Below are 19,876 nucleotides of genomic sequence, written 5' to 3'. Positions count from 1 at the left end.
AGGTGACATCACCCCAGAGCCCAGAATAGCAATCCCGTGAGGGTGAGTAGATGGAGAGAGCCACTGAGTTAGTAAGCATTTAGTATATTCAGCATTTAGTCTCAATGTTGGAACATGGACATTATAAATGACCCTAAGTAGCAGAGTGTTTTTACCATGTATCTAAGAGGTAAATAAATATCTCTCCCAGAGGAGATAAACTCCCAAGTGCAGACTCGCCGGCACATCCTGACTCCTAGACACGTGCCCTATGCAAGCCCTTCAAAAACTGCACTCCCAGCAATTTTCTGTGATAGTTTTGTGTAACTCAGAGTTGCTGGATTAATGATCTAGACAATAAAATACCATATTACCTGGTTTTCCAACCAGGGCTTCTTTGTACTGTGCTATCATTTCTTGAAGCATTTTTGAAGGACCTGAAAGATGTATTGTTTCCCTCTAAAGACTGCATCCATCAGATGGAGAAACCAATGCAGGAATTAGAGTACCCAGAGGTTTACAGCAGAAATTCCAGACATTCCTGTTCCTAAAAGACCAGGCAGGTAGATTACTCCACATTTTAAATTAATCTCAATGACTATGTTACCAAATGTAAAACATGAGGGAAAATTAGGAAGAAATGTAGTAATTTCTTAGCCCATACATTGGAAATATGCCAAATTTGGATAAAATTGCTATGGAGTCTCTTAATACTTAATTTTTTATCATCTTTATATATCTTTTGAGAAGGCACAGCCACCAGCAGCACAAGAGGCATTGCATCATTTTTCCTTGCTGATTCACTGAGATAGAGCTGTTCCACTGTTCCTTAACACCTCTTCCCTCCAAGAGAGAAAACTTGTAATGACTGGGTGTTACATATGAATCACAGCAGTATGCAAAAGGAATTCAAGTTAGATATTATCCCAACAGTTTAATTATTCATCTACCCAGTTCCTAATTTTAAAAATAAAATTATTTTGGAATAGAAGAAAAAGAAAGTAACAATCAAGTTTCTCCCTTCTGTTATAGCCCATTGAAAGGCAGAGAATTGCAGCAGTAGAAGACAGCAACATTTAGCCACGTTTAGCAATCTTGGAATCAGAAGCAAAGCTGACCTTATGACTTGAGTACAACTGTCTATAGGAGATTGTCACCTGAAGCCAAAACTTGCAGATATAAAACCCTACTTCTTTATAGCTTTATTTGGAGGATGACATTTATTATCTGCAACAGCCTCAATTCTCCACATGGTGCAGCCCTTTGAGAAGAGACTGAGCCACAGACAGAAGTTAGGCATTTAAAAATACCATTTTTAATCACCATTTCTAATCAATCTATCCATTCAGCAACTTATATTTCTTTTGTGGTGGGTCATTATTGTCCAGAAAAGTCAAAGGCCTACAACCTTTAGCTAAGTCTTTTTTTCTCTATGCCAAAATTTAGTTCTATACCAGAGATGTGTTGGTTGGCTACACATCTTCAGCAAAAGGGTGAACACAGGAGAGTACTTACACGGGAGAGTAAGCACCTGGAATAATGTAAAAGGAGGATGGGATGGGAGGACAAGGGAAAACATCTTCATAAGCAAGAAGATTTTTTTACTTTCCCCTTTACAAATATGGCTTGAAACCAAAAGGAACAATTATGATGTTTTAACTTCTGCAGTTAAAGTATCATTTCAGCAGGTTTTACCTAGGCAGTGTACACAGTTCCCACAACTGCTTACTGAGAAATCAAAGTTTCTGCTATTTAGCTTTCTAGATTTTTATTTAACTGTATTTGTCTGCTCAGCTGTGTGGATGGTACTGTGGATGTACACATCCCACAGTAGCATGGTGTTCATCTTTTAGCATCTTTACAGGAAAGATATTTTCAGTAGTTCCTTGTGGTATGTTTTTTTAAATTTAAGTTTATAATCACTGTTCCATGCTGACACGTCTTTTATTAGTAAGATTTAGTGGTTTTATTCCCAGCTTTATTCCTAAATTAACATCTGTATTTTGATTTTTCTTTATCCCCTTTTTTTACTGAGGTAAGAAAACAAAATATAAGAACACACACATTCCACAGGAGTGATTTATGGAATCATGCACAAATAAAGTAGCAACTACCAACTACAGCACTGAGTACTTGGAAACTGAGACAGCTAAAATACAAGATTTGTTTGACTATGCAACACTGTTAGTGAGGAACTGCTTCAGGTATTCTGTGAAGATGTGAAAGGAATTCACTTTACACAGGTAAAGCTAAACCAACAAAAATCAGATGTTTTATGGACTGAAAGTAGAATTTTTCTGAAATAACTCTACTACATTAAAATGAATAGTAGCTATATTATAGTCTAGGAAATCTTTTATCTATAAATCAGTAAATCTTTAATCACATATGCTTTTGAGATCAACTACTTACAGATATTTTTGAGTATTATATTAGTACTTCTTCAGTCCTTAAAGATTTTCAACAAATGCAAGTACTGGAAAAAAGCTAGTTAGGAATTTGAAATTGTATGGATAATGGAAATACAATTACAGATAATATGAATCATTTGGTCAGTGCACAGCATATAGGAGAAGATGCCTCCCTGCCCACTCTTCCCAGTGCCCAATGATTTCTAGAACACACTTTTGCTTTTCCTTTTTTAATAAGTCTGTAAAAGCCAAGAATTTATAAAAAGTACATGCAAGTCTATTTACATTAACAGATCAAGCAGCTGCACAGTCTCCTTAGTATACAGGAATGATGTCTTTAAAATGGGAGTTTAAATAAAACAGGACACCAAAACTAACAGCTAAGGTGACAACAGCAGCTTTGCTGACTGCTGAATTCCTGGTTTGCTGCTGGGATAAAATATGGGGATATGACACCCAAACCAATTCACAGTCTGCATAGATATGAAGAAAACAGAAAATTGGTTTGTCTTTACTCTTTTTCTGATGCATTTCAAGTCATATCAACAGCAGTTGCAGCCCAAGTTCCTTGTTTCACCTGTTTTTGAAAGAGGGAATGTAAGTGAATATAAATGGGATCAGAGAAAGAGATGTTAAGAGAAGTCCCATCTTCAAATGCTGTTAGGAAAATAAACATTCTTGAATTGTCTGTCCTGCCTAATTCCAGCTTCTGAAAAGCCAAGAAGGATCATTTCTTGCAAATCTCTACAGATCCTTTATCACTGAGCAAAAATAAGAGGAAAAGCAATTGGAAGTCTCTAAAAGGTTGGTTTTTTTTACAAAAAGAAAGTTTGTATTCTTGTTTCACCATTCATCTTAGAATATTTATACTTCCACTTAAAGTAAACAAGATAATTTCATAGTGAACAAAAAAAGATAAAACTAGCTCAGATTTCCATAGCTTAGGGATAGGAAGGACATTAGGCATAGGTAACTATTCCTAGTTTAAGCCATACAGTAATTCAATGTTGCTGCAACCATGTGGTTTTCTTCTCAAAATCTGTCCACATTTTCCACCTTAAAATTTCCTTGTGTAGTACACGAGTGCCCTGAAGACAGACCCAGTGTTGTACTTGGATTTGCTACAAATAATTGGTGTTAAAAGTCTCTTGACAGTTGGGTAAGTTCAAGTTTTCCCTACTCCTAGATGAATGACATCTGACTTTGATATATGCTCCAACTATGCCCAAAAATGATTATGGTGAGTAAAACACAGTGACACCCTTCCCCCTCTGACCAGCTAACACCCCAGTCCATATCAAGGTATCAAATTTTAAGTGGTAGGAGGTAACTGGCCATAAATCACAGTGAAACATATGAACATTTAGTAAGTCCACAACCTGTGACAAACATAACAGTTACTGTCTCCTCAGTTTTAAAAAATACTGTAGAGCAAACACTTGCCAGTGGTGTATGGGATTGTAACTGGATTGCTGATTATGGTGTTAATGGGTGCCCTGGAATTTAGTAAGTTTTCCATAATTGTCAATTGTCAGTTAACTCAATATCCTGCTACACTTTCAACTTTTTGTGATTAAACATTCATGGCATTAGAATCATTTCCCGAGTTAGTTAAACATTACAACAAAATTCTCACTACTGATGCAAGTTACAGAAAATTATTCTGCTGCACTTGTCAGTACAAGTGAACCTCTCATGCTAACTACAATCACCTCCCCTCTGCCCTTTTTTTTCTTTTTTGATGGCACACTGTGTGCCCTATGGCCATTCAAGTAATAAACAGGAAATCAAGGAAGTAGTTTTCCAGAATTTCACAGAAATCAAAGACTTACAATCCACGGCAACATCCATGGATCTTATTACAATAAAAGGTCAGTATATGCTCTTCACCCCGTTTATATTAAGATTTCTTTTGAAGAAAAGGTGCTGATAGTTTGTATTGTTTCATCTATGAGGTAGATGGCATTTTTATATAAATAGTATAAATCAGAAAGTAAGTTAGCTTTAAGCCTGCAACAAGTCCTGCACCACTGACTGTATTCAGGAATACAAAATACTTCAAAATTTTCCAAGTCACACAGTGTTCCTCCTTAGAGAGGAGAACGGGGCTCAGCTGGACAGAGAGGTGCCTTCACTGATGGAGGGTCACCGGAATTCCGGCTTTAGCCTCCAGACCCCTTCCCCGTTGGGGCTCCTGTGGAAGGTGCAGATGTTGTGGAGCAGCTCTCTGAAGACGCACGAGTGCTCTGCGGGCAGCTTGGACTCAAACTCCTGCAGCAGCTCCCGGGTGCTGGCCTCGCCGTCCACGCGGGCCTGGAACGCCAGGAAGTTCCGCAGATCCACGAGCAGCTCATCGTACTCCGTGGAACCCGGGACTGGGGCGGGTGCTGGCTGATGGTCCTCATCGCCCTCATCCCTTGTCTGCTGTGGTAAAACAAGGTGGTTTCTTGCCCTCATGCGAGCTAATAAAGATGAAGAGTCCAGAGCACTGGATGACGATTCTCCAGATTTTCCATTGAAGTGCTCACTGGAACTAGACTTCCTTATATTTTGTTTCTTTATTGTATCTCCATCCTGCAAATAAACACACAGACTATGGGGAAAATTGCATTTTGAGACACACAGAATTTATTAAACAAAATCTGCCGGTTGTTTAGACTTAAATAACAAACACCACCACTCAGAACTTGGTCATCTGAAATATACCATAAAGAGGTGATGTATTCTGGACTCAATTTTAGAACTTAAGAAGCAAAAGAAAAGCTTAGCTGGTTTTGAGACAGATAAGCAAACCATGGTGCAATTTGTGACTGCTGTATCTAACTACACTTCATCAAAACAAAAAATCAGAATCGCAGGTAACTAAAAATTCTAGAATTCTATATAATCATACAACAAATGTGTATGACACATCTAAGTCAGATTTATCACATAAATCATAACAATTCACATATATCAGCTATTAAAATAGAAATGTTAGCTTCTGCTTTTTACCTTCTGCTTCTTTGAAGCTGATGCACAACTGGAATGTGAAGAAAGCAGCATGGAGTTTCTTTTTTGGCCAAACCGACTCCTAAAAATGCATGAAAGAATTAACTCTATGAAACATCCTTCTCAAAATGACTATGACAGTTTTTCAAAGACAGACTGGGTTTTTGTTTTAGGGTTCTCAAGAGCCCTCTACTAAGTTTCTCTCTTCTTCTGTGCAACAATAATGCTTTCTTTGTACTTCAGAATGGACTACCTATGCTTGTAATATGCTTTCATGTCTATATTAAATATAAAACATGCACAACTGATACAAGTTACTGCAAATACTAAGACAAAAAATGTATATCTTTAACATCCTATGCAACTCCTCTGTTTTTGGGAAAGCAGAGTGAGAACTGAACTCACTTTATTCCTGATGGTGCACCTGAAAGACCACTCGTGCCTGTCCAGGTTGGCACACCAGAAGCAGCTCCTAAACACTGCTGACGAGAGAGTCTCAGGGCTCTCAAGGCGTCCTGGGCCACTCTGCTCGCTTCTGCCTCCTCCAGCACATGATCTGCATTGGAGGCATCCATAATGGCATCATGCTTCATAACACTGTGTACCCCTAAAACCAGAGGATAAAAAAGGTGAAGAAGGACATTTCTTAATTTCTGTGAAAATCAAATACTCACTTTTTAAGTGAATGCCACAATTGCATTTTTCCTTCTTCAGGGTAATTATATTAAGTACATCAGTATAGTAATTTCTAATGAGAGAACCCCCTTCTTTATCAGTTAAGTAATCAATCTGACAGCAAATCACTTCTGGTGTGCTGATGAGGTCATTATTCACAACAGACCTGGCAATTATGTGGGCAAATTGATCATTTCCATTGTTACGGACAGGACAGACAGAAGTGAAACCCTTGTGTAAATGAAAGTTGATTACATCCTGGAAATATCCAGGAGAAACACTGCATATACTTCTTTATCCAGAAATGCAGATCTCTCTGAACAGTTTGTGCCAAGGTAATTAGCAAATTTGTAACTGGAATTAAAGTCAACTGGAATTAAATTTAAATTAAATTTAAACAATGAACATTTTAACTTTCACTAAAGTAACAGAATGAACATGTTTTTTATTGTAGCTCTAACCATCAGAGCAACAGATCTGCTCTTTCCCTCATTTGCATAGGTTTTATATACATCTGTTTAGTCAGCAGCCAAACAACAACTGTTACCTGATTTTTTGAAAAGTTTCTGCAAGACATAGTCATCATTTTTCTTTGAGTCCTGCTCTTCACTGTTCTCCCTTCTGTATTGCTTTTGTTTCACTAGATGAGGAATGCGCTTTCCCTCAAATTTGGCATCTTTGTGATGTTTCTTCTTAGACTTATCTCTGTGGCTCTCATGTGACAGCACATCCACCTTGTGCTTTGTTTTTGAGATACACTTAAAATGATTATTATCAAATTGCCCATCTTCAGTTTTAGCATCCTGCTTTTCCCAAGAGCCAGCTGCATCACAAGTGAGGCTGAGATCTGTCCTGGCATCTGCATTAGCTGCACCATCTCCCTCACCAGCCAGATCATCTGCAGTCAGACCTTCTGCATTCTCTGCAGAGCCTGCACTGCATGGCACTGACTGGGACATGCATTTCTCATCACTTTCCAAGCATTCCTCCTTGCTTTCATTGAATGAATTTGTATCAGCAGCAGCTTGTGCATTATCTTTCGTGTAGCTATTTTGGTCAAAGGCTTCCAAGGTTCCCTTGGTTTCCTCACTTGTCTCTACTGCTTTAGAAGAAGAATCTTTCATGTATGTGGTGGAATAGGAATTGGAGGATTTCTTCTTCTTGTGTGAGCTGCTTTCTGCAAGATGGACATCACATTTCGAAGTGCCATTAGCAGGTGGCTTTGGGACTTGAACATCTGAACCAGTACCTGAGGGATGAATAAAATTAGTATCCATTTAACAAACAATTAAGACATTTTTTCTTCCAAACAAACAGAAGAAAACCCCCATGTACCTGCAAAAATTGCACTTGTTTCTGTCCCCTGAGACACATCTGGGCTGTTCAGAGTAAATAGTTCATAAAGGTCATTGGATTTGAAGAAGCGATTCTGCTTAGGGTCTTTCAGCACTCTGTTTGTTAAAAACTGTTTGAAGATTTGTCTAAAAAAAGGAAACAAATATTTGGTGCATGAAACAATGTCTAGCGATGTTTAAGTACTGAGTACAGTACTTAAACAGAAAACTATAAGCACAAACATTACCCTGCAGAACAATTAAGCAGTGGGAAGACAATGTTAGTTTCCAAAAGACCATCTTGAGTTAGTAACTTTCAAACAACCAAGTAAATTGTTAAACACAGGGATTTATTATTTTGCAACAACCCTATAACACAACAGGTAACCACTATCCTGAGATGTCCTATGAGGCATCCCTTAACTAAGCAATAAATAACTTCACAGCTAGAATTTTTTTGCCCATTAAAATTGAAAAGCTTGCATATGTAACAATAAAACAAACAGAAAGCTCCTGAAAGAAAAAACTACAGCTTGCTAAAATGACAACATTTTATGGGTTCAATTGATTGGAGGAAACAAAAGCAGCAGAGTAGCTCAGTCTGATGGTGATGACTGCATGACAGACACTGAAAAGGGGAATCAGACTTGTGGCTGAGAAGAAAAGAGCCCACCTACAGAGGACCAAAGGGAACAAATCTGTACAAAGCTGCAAGAATCTTCTAGTATTGGTAAAACTGCTTCCATGCTATGTCTGTAGTACACAATGCCTAGAGCAAAAGTTGTTTTATTCTGTACAAAAAGTACATCCCTGAATAGAACTGGAAATAGTTCTTTCGAACAGTTTTATCACACTTTTGGTTCTGCTGAAATTAAGCTGGGAAAATATTTTTCAATTCAGTGGTCAAAAAACTAAGTTTTCATTTACAGGCAAGAAAACACAGGAAAACAGTAAGCATGGGCATTTCATTATTTAGAGCTTTTTGTTCTTCTCAATTTTCCAAGAGGGTATTTCACTTCTGAAGAATGAAGTCCAGACACAGGATTCCCATGTACATTCATCTGGAATTCATGTGAGTGAAGCTAACTACTGAGAAAGCTGAATGGGAAAGCAAATCAAAAAGATTTCATTGATTTTGAAATACAAGTACTTCAAAGGCTTTAGCTACACTTTGGAATAAATAACATGAATATGACTGGTAGTTATTGGGATTTAATTCTTTCACTTTGGAATGAACTGGGAATAAAATCAAATTGGGTTTGCAGAGTAGTAAATAGATCTATGTACCACATACATCTTGATACATCCCAAAGAGAATATAAAGAACTTGATGATTTGAATTTGCATTTCAGACTAGTTGAGTCTCATGTTGTGAATAAGGTGCTCACTGTTTTCTGTCTATGCCTCATACTATGTTTTACAGGGAATTCTGGATGTGCTGGACACAGCTGCTGGAACAGACTGGTAAGGTACATTTAGCACATGTGTCTTGCTGCTAGGGATGGAGCAGTACAGCTGGGAGTCTAGTACAAGAAAAAGGTTCTCCATTTCTCAGTAGAAACTTTTAGAAGTTTTCTATGATGTGCCCACCATGACCAAGGTGGGGGATTAGAAGCAGTGCGTGGACATGCAGTTATGTCACTGTTACACCACCTTGGATTTGCTAAAAGCATTTTCCTGAGCATGCAGCTGTATCCAAGAAATCCTTCTGACTGACCTGTGGTATATCTTCTCCTCAATGGTCCCTGCAGTGAGCAGCCTATACACAGTCACCTCTTTCTTCTGGCCTATCCTCCAAGCACGTTCCCGAGCCTGGAACACAAAGGTTTGGATACCAGATATGAGCCTCTCCAACGTGTCTGGCAGAGAGCTAATGATAACACTCTTTCAAACTTAGCTTGGACATGTAACAAATACTTCAAGAAGTGGCATTTCTAGAGCATAGGATAATTAACTCAGCAGGAGAGGAAAAAGATCTAGAAAGTCTCCAATTGTACCAATCTATGCAAAAATTACCAATACATAGATCATGTTAAAATCAGAATTTTACCTAGAATAAGTACTTTATATAAACTTATTCCAGAAGGAAATTTCCCAATAGAGTGTTAATACACACCTTTCCTTTGAACTTTTCTTCTTTAACTTAACTGAAATCTTTCCCACAAACATCTTGAACCAACCACTACACAGAGCACTGTAAGTCAGACACTTGCAGATCTCAGAGCTACATAGCATTTCTATAAAAAAGCTTTTTCCCCTCAAACTTGTAAGCACAATATAACTGCTACATGATTTGATAAATCAGAGTCTTACCACACTGTGAGATAAGATGAGATAATGAACAACTTCTAAAAGCTCAGAGCAGCTCTCTAAGGTCACAGCTACATATCATTATCTAGTGAGAAAGTCAATTGAGCAGCAACTGCTCTCCTCTTACCCTGCATTGTCACCACCAACAGTCCTGCCTGTTCAAGAGCTTGCACAGCTGTACTTTCCCTTCAGAAACATCTGGTTTATCTGTTTTAAAAACACAGGCCATTTGAACTGTTTCTCTGACTGCACTGTAACTGACTACACGAATCAACAGTACTGAAGAGTGGTGAGGTATAACAGCATATAGGGGATGTGGTGGGAACCACTTAAATTGGCTTTGCCACAAGAATAATCATAATGTGGAGCTGCACCCTAAGTGACCACTGCTGGGAACAGCAACTTAGGAAAGAGCAACATAGTGCTTTAACACTCTTTGAGGAGATAAATGTCATTTCATCTTCAGTTTTATTTCAACTCAGCTGGTAAATGGAATGTAATAAATCAAACTCACCTGTGTGTCCACACTGGGATTCCAGTCAGGATCATAAATAATAACCCGGTCAGCACCAACCAAGTTAACTCCAATGCCACCAACACGAGTTGTTAGAAGAAAAAGAAATATGGATTTGTCCTGTGATACAAGAGAGAATTTACTAAAGCAAGAAATAGCAAAATGTAACATTAAAAAAAATCTTCCTGGCTTATTTTATCAGCATTATATGCAAAGATGCAAAGGAAGCCAAGAGAAGAAACACATTTCCTTGCTTGTCTAGTATTTCTTTTGACAAATAAAACTAGTCTGATCTAAATTTCATTTACTGTTATCCAATAAAACTGCCTTTCCCCCTTCTCAAATGTGTTTCTTTCCTTAGCAGAAAACCCAACTTTATGTATGAAATAAGAGATTACATTTTCCCCTCTCTCACAAATACAGGGGTTTCATTTCCCTGAACTCCTCAGTTTTGTGTCTCCAACCTGAAGAAGTATATTTAAAAATAGAACAAAAAGGAATGGAAGAACTCTATCATACTCATTAGTATGTATTCATGTGTGGGATGGAACATCTCACCTCATTGTATTTTGTTACAAGAGGCTGTCTGGAAGCTACTGCTGTGGTGCCATCCATCCTGAGGTAGGAATAGTTTCTGTATCTCACAAAGACTTCAAGTATCTGCATCATCTGTGGTGATGGAAAAGATTTAATGAAATCCAGATGTGAGGACTGAGCATCTGTATGATGAACCTGTAAGAATTTCTGGCACTAACTGCAGTGTCAATCAAACAAACAATGACAAAGAAAAACTTGAAACATCTTTCTTAAATGACAGAAAAACAACTTATGTAAATGGGGCAAAAAAAAAAAAAAAAACCCCACAGCTGAATGCAGTGGAATATTTGAGATTAGTTTGGAAGTCCAGGGCCATGGCTTCAAGACAATTAAGCAGGCTGGTGTGCAGCATCCCAAGGAAATCCACAGAAGGAAGACAAACTGTGAGTACACAGGGAAAACAAAGGTCACTGTCTGTGCCACTGTCCCAAAGGGAGCAATCCTGAGGATCACAGGTGCATAGGCACCACACAGAGCATGCAAAGTGACACCAACTGTGTCCTGGAACTACACAGCAGGGACAGCCTGGGACCACATGGATACAACTGATACAGCTTTGACCCAGTGTATTGAAACCAGCCCACTGCTACAATGCTGTGTCATTACTGAGTTTGGGAACTGGCCTCTGGTTATTCCAAAGACATCAGTCATTTCAGTAACTTTTTCAGTACGATATTGATTTTATGAGAAAGACACTACAAAAGGTGGTTCTACTTTCAGGTTTTTTGGAACTCTCACACACATTTTAAGTAATAGTAATAGCTAAAACTAAAAACAATTAGCTCATCTTACCTGTCTTGACTGAGTAAAAAACAGCACTCTGTGACCTTGCTTGTGCCATATTTTCAGCAAGGATTCTACCACTATCATTTTTCCAGAACGTTTCCAATATCCAAACTGATTTGGATCCTCTGCTTCAGCATCTGGCACACTCTTCAGAAGTCTGGGACTATCAGCAACAAAGTCAGGGTGATTGCAAATCTTTCTCAAAGTTGATAGTCCTAAGAGAATCTAAAGAATACAAGAGAAAAATATTTCTATTTTCATGACAAATACTTGTCTATATGGCTGGTGGAAAAAAAAATAAACAGCAATAGATTAATCCACTCACCATCAATGTTTCTTTTTAATAATGTTTTCATGCTAATACTTGCTTAAGGGAAAGTTATAGGAAAAATCAGTACCAAAGAAAGTGATTGAAATTTTATGTACTTGGGAGCCTATCCTGTTAAGGAAATTCTGCAACAATATCCACACTAGTAAAACCAGTCCCTGCCTTGCTGTTAGGCCATGTTTTTCTCATTCAAAAGGAAAAATGCCACCAATCTGTTTCTTGAAATCATGAAATTATCATGTCTTTCCTTCCAACTCCTATCATATTAGCAGGTAACTTACGACAGACCTTGAGGACAGTCAGTATGTATGATAACAAAGAATAAATGAATTAACATATTTGAACAAACATACAAAACTGAAAATACCACTTTTGATGCCATGTTAGGAGAGTTCTATTCAGTTATTCATTCAATAATATTACAAATGTTATTTATACTTCTGAATATTCTGAAAAATGAACTAGCTTGAAACAATGAATCCCTCAATCTTTTAGCACTACAAGCTGGATGAGCCTGCCCATAATTTATGGTTTGTTTTTACAATGCTGTTTTTCAGCTGGGATTTGCTGTTGTCATCACAGAATATCTAATAAAAGCACTGACATTTGCTGTTCAAAATTTTCAGATCCCTAGTAAATATGATAGCCCATTTTGTAACCTCTTAGGTAAATTTCTGCAGAGTCTTGTACAAGTCATCTCTAAAAGAACAAGCTCCTTAAAGAAATTTTCACTGGGATAACTAAAATGGCTATGCACTTGAGAAAACTTGTCCTCTGTACCTTTGTGAGATCTGGTAAATTAAAAAAGTCAAAACAGTAACAAGGTCAATGTGTTCTGTGTATGGGACTGCAACATACATGGCCATGCTGACCATACCACTGACTGGAGCCCCTGGGTATGCAGAGAGAATGCATTTCACAGCTCACAAGACAAGACAATATGGTGAATTACACATTTTAGCCAACACCTAATACCTCTCCTCTTACAAACAAGGGCTAAAATGGAATGGAGACACATCCATTGCATGCATAAAAATGTCAAACAAATCAGATGTGTGCAATGTAAGAGCCACAGGGAATAGCAGATTCTACACAGGCAGCAGCAGCCAGCAACTGCAAATGTACCCCAATGATGCCTTCCACTTGGCCACAGCAATTTCAACACTTACATTATGAGGATGGAGGCAGAAGATGTTGAGAAGTGAGACAGTAAGATAGTAACAAGGATGTTTGCTTATTTGCTCTGCTTTCTGTTAATACTGTGACATCATAAACTATTGCATAACAAAGTTATCATACCTGAATTGTACTCTCAGGAGTAACTGTGCTTTTCCTTTGCTTCACTTGGGCAATTGGTTAAAAGCATGAATACAGTTGCCTACAACAGGTCATCCAAAGAGCCAGAATTTGTTCCCAAGATCACAAACATATTGTGAAGTTCATTCCATTCCTACTTTTATCTGGTCATGTCACTACATATGGATCACTAACTCAAACATATTTCATCTAACATTTCTGAGAAAAAAAACAGACAACTACAAAAACTGAACAGAGATCAGTGTGTTTGCTTCCCCTACTGCTCAGAATTCAGCTAGAAGAGTGCAAGGGCCAATCCATGATTTTATCCATCAAACCATACTTGTCACTATCCTTATTAATGCCCACCTGCATGTCTCCATTGAGAATCTGGTAAACTTCTTTAGAGTTGATGTAATTTTGATAGATTTGACGCTGCTCCTCTGTCAAACGGCAAAAGAGGACCTACAAAACAAACCAAGCACTCAAGCCCAACCTGTGGGAATTTCAGAATTTTACCATGTGCTACAATGAAAGTTCAGAGATATGTGATATACAGAAAAACTAAGTCAAAAGATACTGCACAGAAATCACTAGAAATAAAAAAATAACTTAGAGAATGAACATGATCATCAAGATGAGTTTCATGAGGTTTTATGTGCTCTTTCCCAGTAGTTAGATTTTCCTCTCAAATCACTTTAGTTTTCAAAGTGCTGCCACTTTCTAGTTTTAATGAGGTAACTGTGTAATGTTAGCATTCTCTCAAAGCTGTTCATAGTAAACTCTTTCCATTGTGCATCTGTCACCTCCCTTACAACTTGCAAATTCTTAGAAGTTTAGCAGATGTGGTCTGTCCTGTCTTTAGACCTTAAGCATGAAATATAATGATTTCTCGGGTGCTCTGATGGGCTAAATTGAACAAAATCACTTCCTTGCATCCTGCAAGGCACCCAATATTATGCTCTTTATCAAAATGATGTTGTGCCCTGTGACTGGCAAGAGCAAAAATCAAATTTCTATGATCACATTCTTTAGATTAAGGAGCCAAGACTCTTTAATATCCAGAGATTAAGAAGTTGGTTAAAAATAGTATATAGAAATTAAAAAATTGGTTAAAAAAAGATCATTAGGCTGCATATACACAGTATGGCCTATTTATTTATTATGTACCTTTCAGCACTGTCTTAAAATGACTAACATGTCTACTTCTCTTTTAAAGTGAGAAGACAGGAAAGGAGTCAGAACAGAACATAAATGCCTGAAGCACTGAAATCTGAAGAAGAAGATAATAACTACAAGTGAGTATTTGTAGGAATTTCTGTTAACCAATACTTTCAACCTCCTCTACTTTGAATGAAAATGTTTCCTAAAGAAACATGCCACTTTATAGTAGAGCAAACAAATTTCATACCACAAGCCTAATATTTTGAAAATTTATTATAATGTATAGGCCAGCTAGCTTGCAATATGAACAACTGCCAGCAAGTATTTCTGTATTATTTGCTGCCCAAATTAATCTTTCTAGGACAGGAAACAATGCTGAATTGTTTCCTGCTGTACGAAAGGAAACAGACAGACAACTCATTTCAATGCACTTGAGACCCAAGGGGACAGCATTAAGTAGCCCTGACTACACTTCATCTACCCTTTACTTTTTAGATAAGTGAACTCATACAGACCCTGCAAGACAGCAGTAATTTAATACTCAGTACAATCATGAAAGAATATGAATCTTGAAAGCTCTGCTCCTTATGTTTAGTTAAACCACCATTTTATCTGCTACTAGCACAAATTATCTCCACATTTTCATCAAAGAATGAGTTTTGGGGAGAGTGAGGACTCAGATCTAGTTGTGAAAATAAGCAAACCTGTTCATTTTTATCTGGAAGTGAAAGGCTCATTTTTACATCAGCCTTCATTCTTCGCAGCAAGTAGGGGTTTATGGTGTCCCGTAACACACAGGCACATTTGTAGGCAGTTTTTACCTGAAAAAAGGAAGAAAAGGCACAAGTTGTATTTTGGTTCTTGATATTAATTCTAGCAACTAGCAAAATTATGTAATCAATCAGCAACAGGAAAATACTAATAAAATTAGGTAATAAAAAAATTTAAAAATTTAAAAAATAAAATAAAAAGAAATAAAATCTATAGTTACATGTTCAACACAACATGAATTGCAATAAATTTATGTTAGTTAGCAACAATAAAACTGAGTAAGGAAGGTTTCCTCAGATACCTCTTTAAAAGAGACCAAAATAAGATATTTAATTTAGAAACCAAAGAAAGAAGTGACTATAAATCTGTACAAAACCAAGATCCTCATGAAAAAGAGCTAATACATATACTGAAGATCAAAAAAGAAGCCTGCAGCAATGGTGGTGGTTAGCAAACAATAATGAAGATTAGTGCACACTTGAGACCTCTAAAAAAAAAACGGTACAAGAAAATCCCCATAATGACAGAAACTGAAGGTCACTCTGGCCCTAAACGGAGAATACAGTTCTATAAGGGGTAATGGATGTGTGAGATAGGTATTAACTGTAATAATGGCTAAAAATGCCTTAATTTGTATTAAAACAAGACAAACAATAAAATGAATTATTGATATATAAAAACAATTGAAAGGCCAACTTAGTAAATTACTAATACTTATCCAAGAGAAGTGCTTAAATTTGAAAAGAAAATAAAACCTCAGCAATGCATGCATGGAAAAACATTACAAACAGTAGTTAGAAGGATATAAGTTTAATAGCATTTATATGAAATTTAGTCAGTAGATTATGATGCAGACAATTTATTTACTATCTAGTTAAAAACAGAAAAATATTTAAGCTGTCATCAATACTGAGAACCACAACTACAAAGATTAATAGACACTTACTCAAAATAATTTCCCAAGTAATTTTTTGCTTTCAAAATTAGTTTATCTACTTCCAGACTTCAAATTTAGACCTATTTTAGCTTTTTAAAATAAAACTTGTTTCTCGACAGGATTTAAGGATTCCACTTACTGCATGATTTGCCAAAGCTTGATAGCAAACAGGGAAGTTCTATTTAAATAGATTAAAATGTGGGATCAGTCACCTTCCACTCCAATCTGTTTAACTACACATCAAAGAATACTTCTAATGACCTAAGCTTTAGGACTTTTGACAAGAAAACCTTGTATATAAAGTGCACTCCTGTATAAATGAAACAATCTCAGTTGAATGATTTTTTTTACACAAGCAGCAGTAAAGCATACACACATTTTTCTGGTTAGTGTCCAGAAACATACAGCATTAAGTACATTTAGAAGTTGGTTTAGAAACAACAGTAACAGCTGGAACAGTTTCCTTCAAGCAAAATGATATTTTGGATGCATTTACCTGGACAGGAGAGGCATTGCAATATCCTCCCATGGTTATTGGGACAGAAAACTGCTCCATGAACACAGGGAGGGTTCCCAATTTTCCTGGGAATATAAAGTCAAAGAGGGACCAGAGCTCCTTTAGGTTATTTTGCATAGGGGAGCCAGACAAGATGATTCGATGGGGTGTGCGGAACTATTAATAAAAACCACAAAACCAAAAGAAAGTTATTTTCATGGTTCCTGGGGTATCCTGCCTCCTACCTCAGAGGATATTCAATTTCACCATAAATAAATTCTCATGTCAAAATACATGGCCTCACACTCATGAAAAAACCAGATTTCTCCAATACATTGTTCATAAACTGTTAGCAGAAAATTCACACCAGCAATCTGACATTTATCAGTACTGGTAAATTACTATGCAATTTAAAATTTCTAATTTTTTTCCTCTACCACACTTGTGTAAATTTACCCATGTAAATTCATTAGAAAAGTAAAGTAAGTTAAATAGTCAAATACAGACCATTGTGACGTATGCTTTTATTCTTTTTTAATGATCAAACATATATTTTTATGATAGGCTACTAGACATTGAAACCTCTCTCCAGAGCACATACATTTATTTTTTATAAAGTACCTGCTTGCATGCAAGTGTGACTGCAGCATTTGGATTTCGGATTTTGTGACCCTCATCCAGAATGACATAGTGCCAATCATATGTGTGGATGTTGTCTTGCATCAGACGAATGTACGAGTAAGATGTAATTAAAATCCCATGGCATGAAGCAATTTCATGAATTAATTTCACCTAAAAACAAAAGGTGAACACTGTCAGTGGGACAGAATCCTCAGACCTACACACATAGAGATTTGCTATCCAAGGTATGTATAAAAGGATTATAAAAGCAGATCTATAATTTACTTTGCAAAGAAAATAAGTATATGCAAGATTTTGATTATTTTATTCTTAGCTTATCTGTGAAAGAATTAAGCACTTGAATACTGTGTTATAGTAAATCAGAATTTACCAAAAGTCTGGTCAGAAGGAAAAAGTGGTTTTTTATTTCCATTTTTTTAAAGGCAATGTCTGACAAAATAAACACTGGATTTGATTAAGGTAATGGATTTCTTCAAGTTCTCCTATATTCACTTCACAAACCCAGCTTTGTGTACTGCAAGCAAGAATATTAGAGGAAAATTAAACAAATGAAATACTAAAAAACAAATACAAAAATATATTTGTTTAATCCTAAATTCTGTCTAATCTTTCTCATTATAAGACTAACATAACTGCTACCAATCTTCAAATTTTTGCTTCTCTTGTAAGCTTTAACCTTCCCCCAGGTTTTTACTAGCCTTTATAGCTGCAAGTTATGGAGGGCAGGGGCAGTCTACATCATTTTTGACAATGTTCAGGACTCATCTTTATTGCAGTTATCCTCCATGTATAAATCTAGAAGACTTAAACAGCAGATGATGAGAAGGGAAAAACAGAAAGTACAACCACCACTAAATTTGCTAAAGACAAACCCCTTATTACTAGAAGTGCCTTTTAATTAAAACACAACCCACAAAAAACAATTAAAAACCAAACAAAAGAGAAAAACCCATGTCAAAAACTAAGATGGTGTCAATATCCATGACCTTTTACTGTAAAATTACTTACACACACCCCAAGATTCAAAAAACTCTTTTCACTGTTCAAGAATATCTGCTTTCTGATTATCATCTCCTGATAAAACCACAACACATTATTTAATGTTGGTATCACGAGTCTCAAGAGAATATGTAATCTTTAGAATAATTTGTATTACAGACAGAACAGGATTTCTCTGCAGGTGTGGACATCCACAGCTTAATTCTACCTGGTACATTATCCATAGTCTGCAACTTTTCTCAAGTCTCAGCAATGGTCTGTCATAGAATATTGTAGACATCACTACCCAAACACTTAAGACAAATCATCTCGGGTGATTTAAAATTAAAAGCTTGTAAAATATGTAACCTCTCCTAATTTTTGCAATTAATAGGGTATGTCTGCAATTAGCCTGACTTACAGAATGCTACACTCTTGTCATTAAAAGATGTTTTGTGAAAGTGCTGCTGTTATTATGGAGGCTCAAGAGACCAATCCCTCCTAGAGGGCAAACAGTGGACTCGTAGAAAACAACAGCCATAAATCACGCTGTCAGGTAGCAGAGAGAACAGAAGTGAAACACAGGCACATGAAGGCCATTCATTGTAAACACACCAAGGCAGAATCCTAGTCAGGATTTACTGAACCTGTAATTAATTAAAGTTTCCTTCAAGCTAAATTTTTAATAAACAAGGATTTGTGCTGACAATGAAGAAACAGAACAACACAATTTTATCAACTCACAGTACAACACTTACTAAGTCTCATTTTACTGCATTGGGTACCTTTGCAAGGTTGCCTTCACTTTAAGTGCTGTTCTTGGAATAATTCTAAATATTTTAAAATATGCTAATGGACCTAATATTGGATACAAACTCTTGAGGGTGTGGTGTTTTATAATTTAGGCTATTTTACAATATTTTGCATATAAAATATATTAAAATATAAAATACAAACACACACAATATATAATTTATATAGATATATAATTTCTTTAATCCACAGTTTTTTTCATTTAGTTAGATTAAGGCATGTCTAAATTTTATTTTTTCTCTGGAAATACACTATAATGAAATATTTCAGGTCATGCACTGTTACACTAAGTTAAAAAAAGTGTGCTTGAGAGAGACAAATCCTACTAATGCCAGATTACACAGCAGTTACCTAATTCTGAAATTCTGCACTCTGGCCTTTATCTGATGCTAATAAATAGAGGAACATGTGAGTACATTGAGTAATTATGAACTTGCATTTTAGCTCAGCATTGTACTTCAGGCCTTTACAGTTCAGGGACAGTATTTTGGTGGTAAGTTGATGGTGTTGCCTTGTCTTCACTGGAGATGTACACAGGAGATGTACAAAGACTGGATGAATTTTGGCAAGCACCATTTCTTACAGCTAAAAGGTTAATTATTTATTCTCAGGACATATCTCTAAGCAAATGCTCTTTTTCGTCTTAATATCTCAATGTACCTACAAGTTTTTTTCTGAAGGTACAAAAACAGGACAATTTTTTGGACTGATGTTTACAGAAGTAAGATTTTTTCTTTTTTTGACAGTATTTTAAAAATATTTAAGAGGACCTGAAATCAGAACTCTTATGTATTGTTATTAAAAAAAAAAAGTAATTTTCTCAGACCAAAATGTGTATGTTAAAACTGAACTTA

General features: G+C 36.5%; 1 protein-coding gene across 4 annotated transcripts in view; it reads right to left on the bottom strand.

Annotated features, from left to right (window-relative positions):
• Window positions 1-3,263: 3,263 nt before the first annotated feature.
• Window positions 3,264-19,876, bottom strand: part of ERCC6 (ERCC excision repair 6, chromatin remodeling factor) — a 43,398-nt gene continuing 26,785 nt past the window's right edge. For all 4 annotated transcript variants that reach the window (XM_054277157.1, XM_054277156.1, XM_054277155.1 and 1 more), the window contains 13 exons: window positions 17,211-17,381; window positions 16,590-16,766; window positions 15,090-15,206; window positions 13,591-13,686; window positions 11,604-11,822; window positions 10,773-10,883; window positions 10,215-10,334; window positions 9,108-9,202; window positions 7,392-7,537; window positions 6,604-7,305; window positions 5,787-5,988; window positions 5,385-5,463; window positions 3,264-4,964 (listed from right to left, as the gene is read on the bottom strand). In XM_054277157.1, the coding sequence (XP_054133132.1) occupies window positions 4,536-4,964; window positions 5,385-5,463; window positions 5,787-5,988; window positions 6,604-7,305; window positions 7,392-7,537; window positions 9,108-9,202; window positions 10,215-10,334; window positions 10,773-10,883; window positions 11,604-11,822; window positions 13,591-13,686; window positions 15,090-15,206; window positions 16,590-16,766; window positions 17,211-17,381 (2,664 nt within the window). In that variant the 3' untranslated portion in view covers window positions 3,264-4,535. The remainder of the gene's footprint in view (window positions 4,965-5,384; window positions 5,464-5,786; window positions 5,989-6,603; window positions 7,306-7,391; window positions 7,538-9,107; window positions 9,203-10,214; window positions 10,335-10,772; window positions 10,884-11,603; window positions 11,823-13,590; window positions 13,687-15,089; window positions 15,207-16,589; window positions 16,767-17,210; window positions 17,382-19,876) is intronic.

Source organism: Melozone crissalis, unplaced genomic scaffold (genome assembly GCF_028551555.1).
Source record: "Melozone crissalis strain CALT ecotype California unplaced genomic scaffold, PUWL_Pcris_2 ptg000019l_1, whole genome shotgun sequence".
In the NCBI taxonomy this organism is placed as follows: Eukaryota; Metazoa; Chordata; class Aves; order Passeriformes; family Passerellidae; genus Melozone; species Melozone crissalis.
The sequence above is the reverse complement of the archived record's forward strand: the minus strand, read 5'-3'. Positions and strand labels throughout refer to the sequence as shown.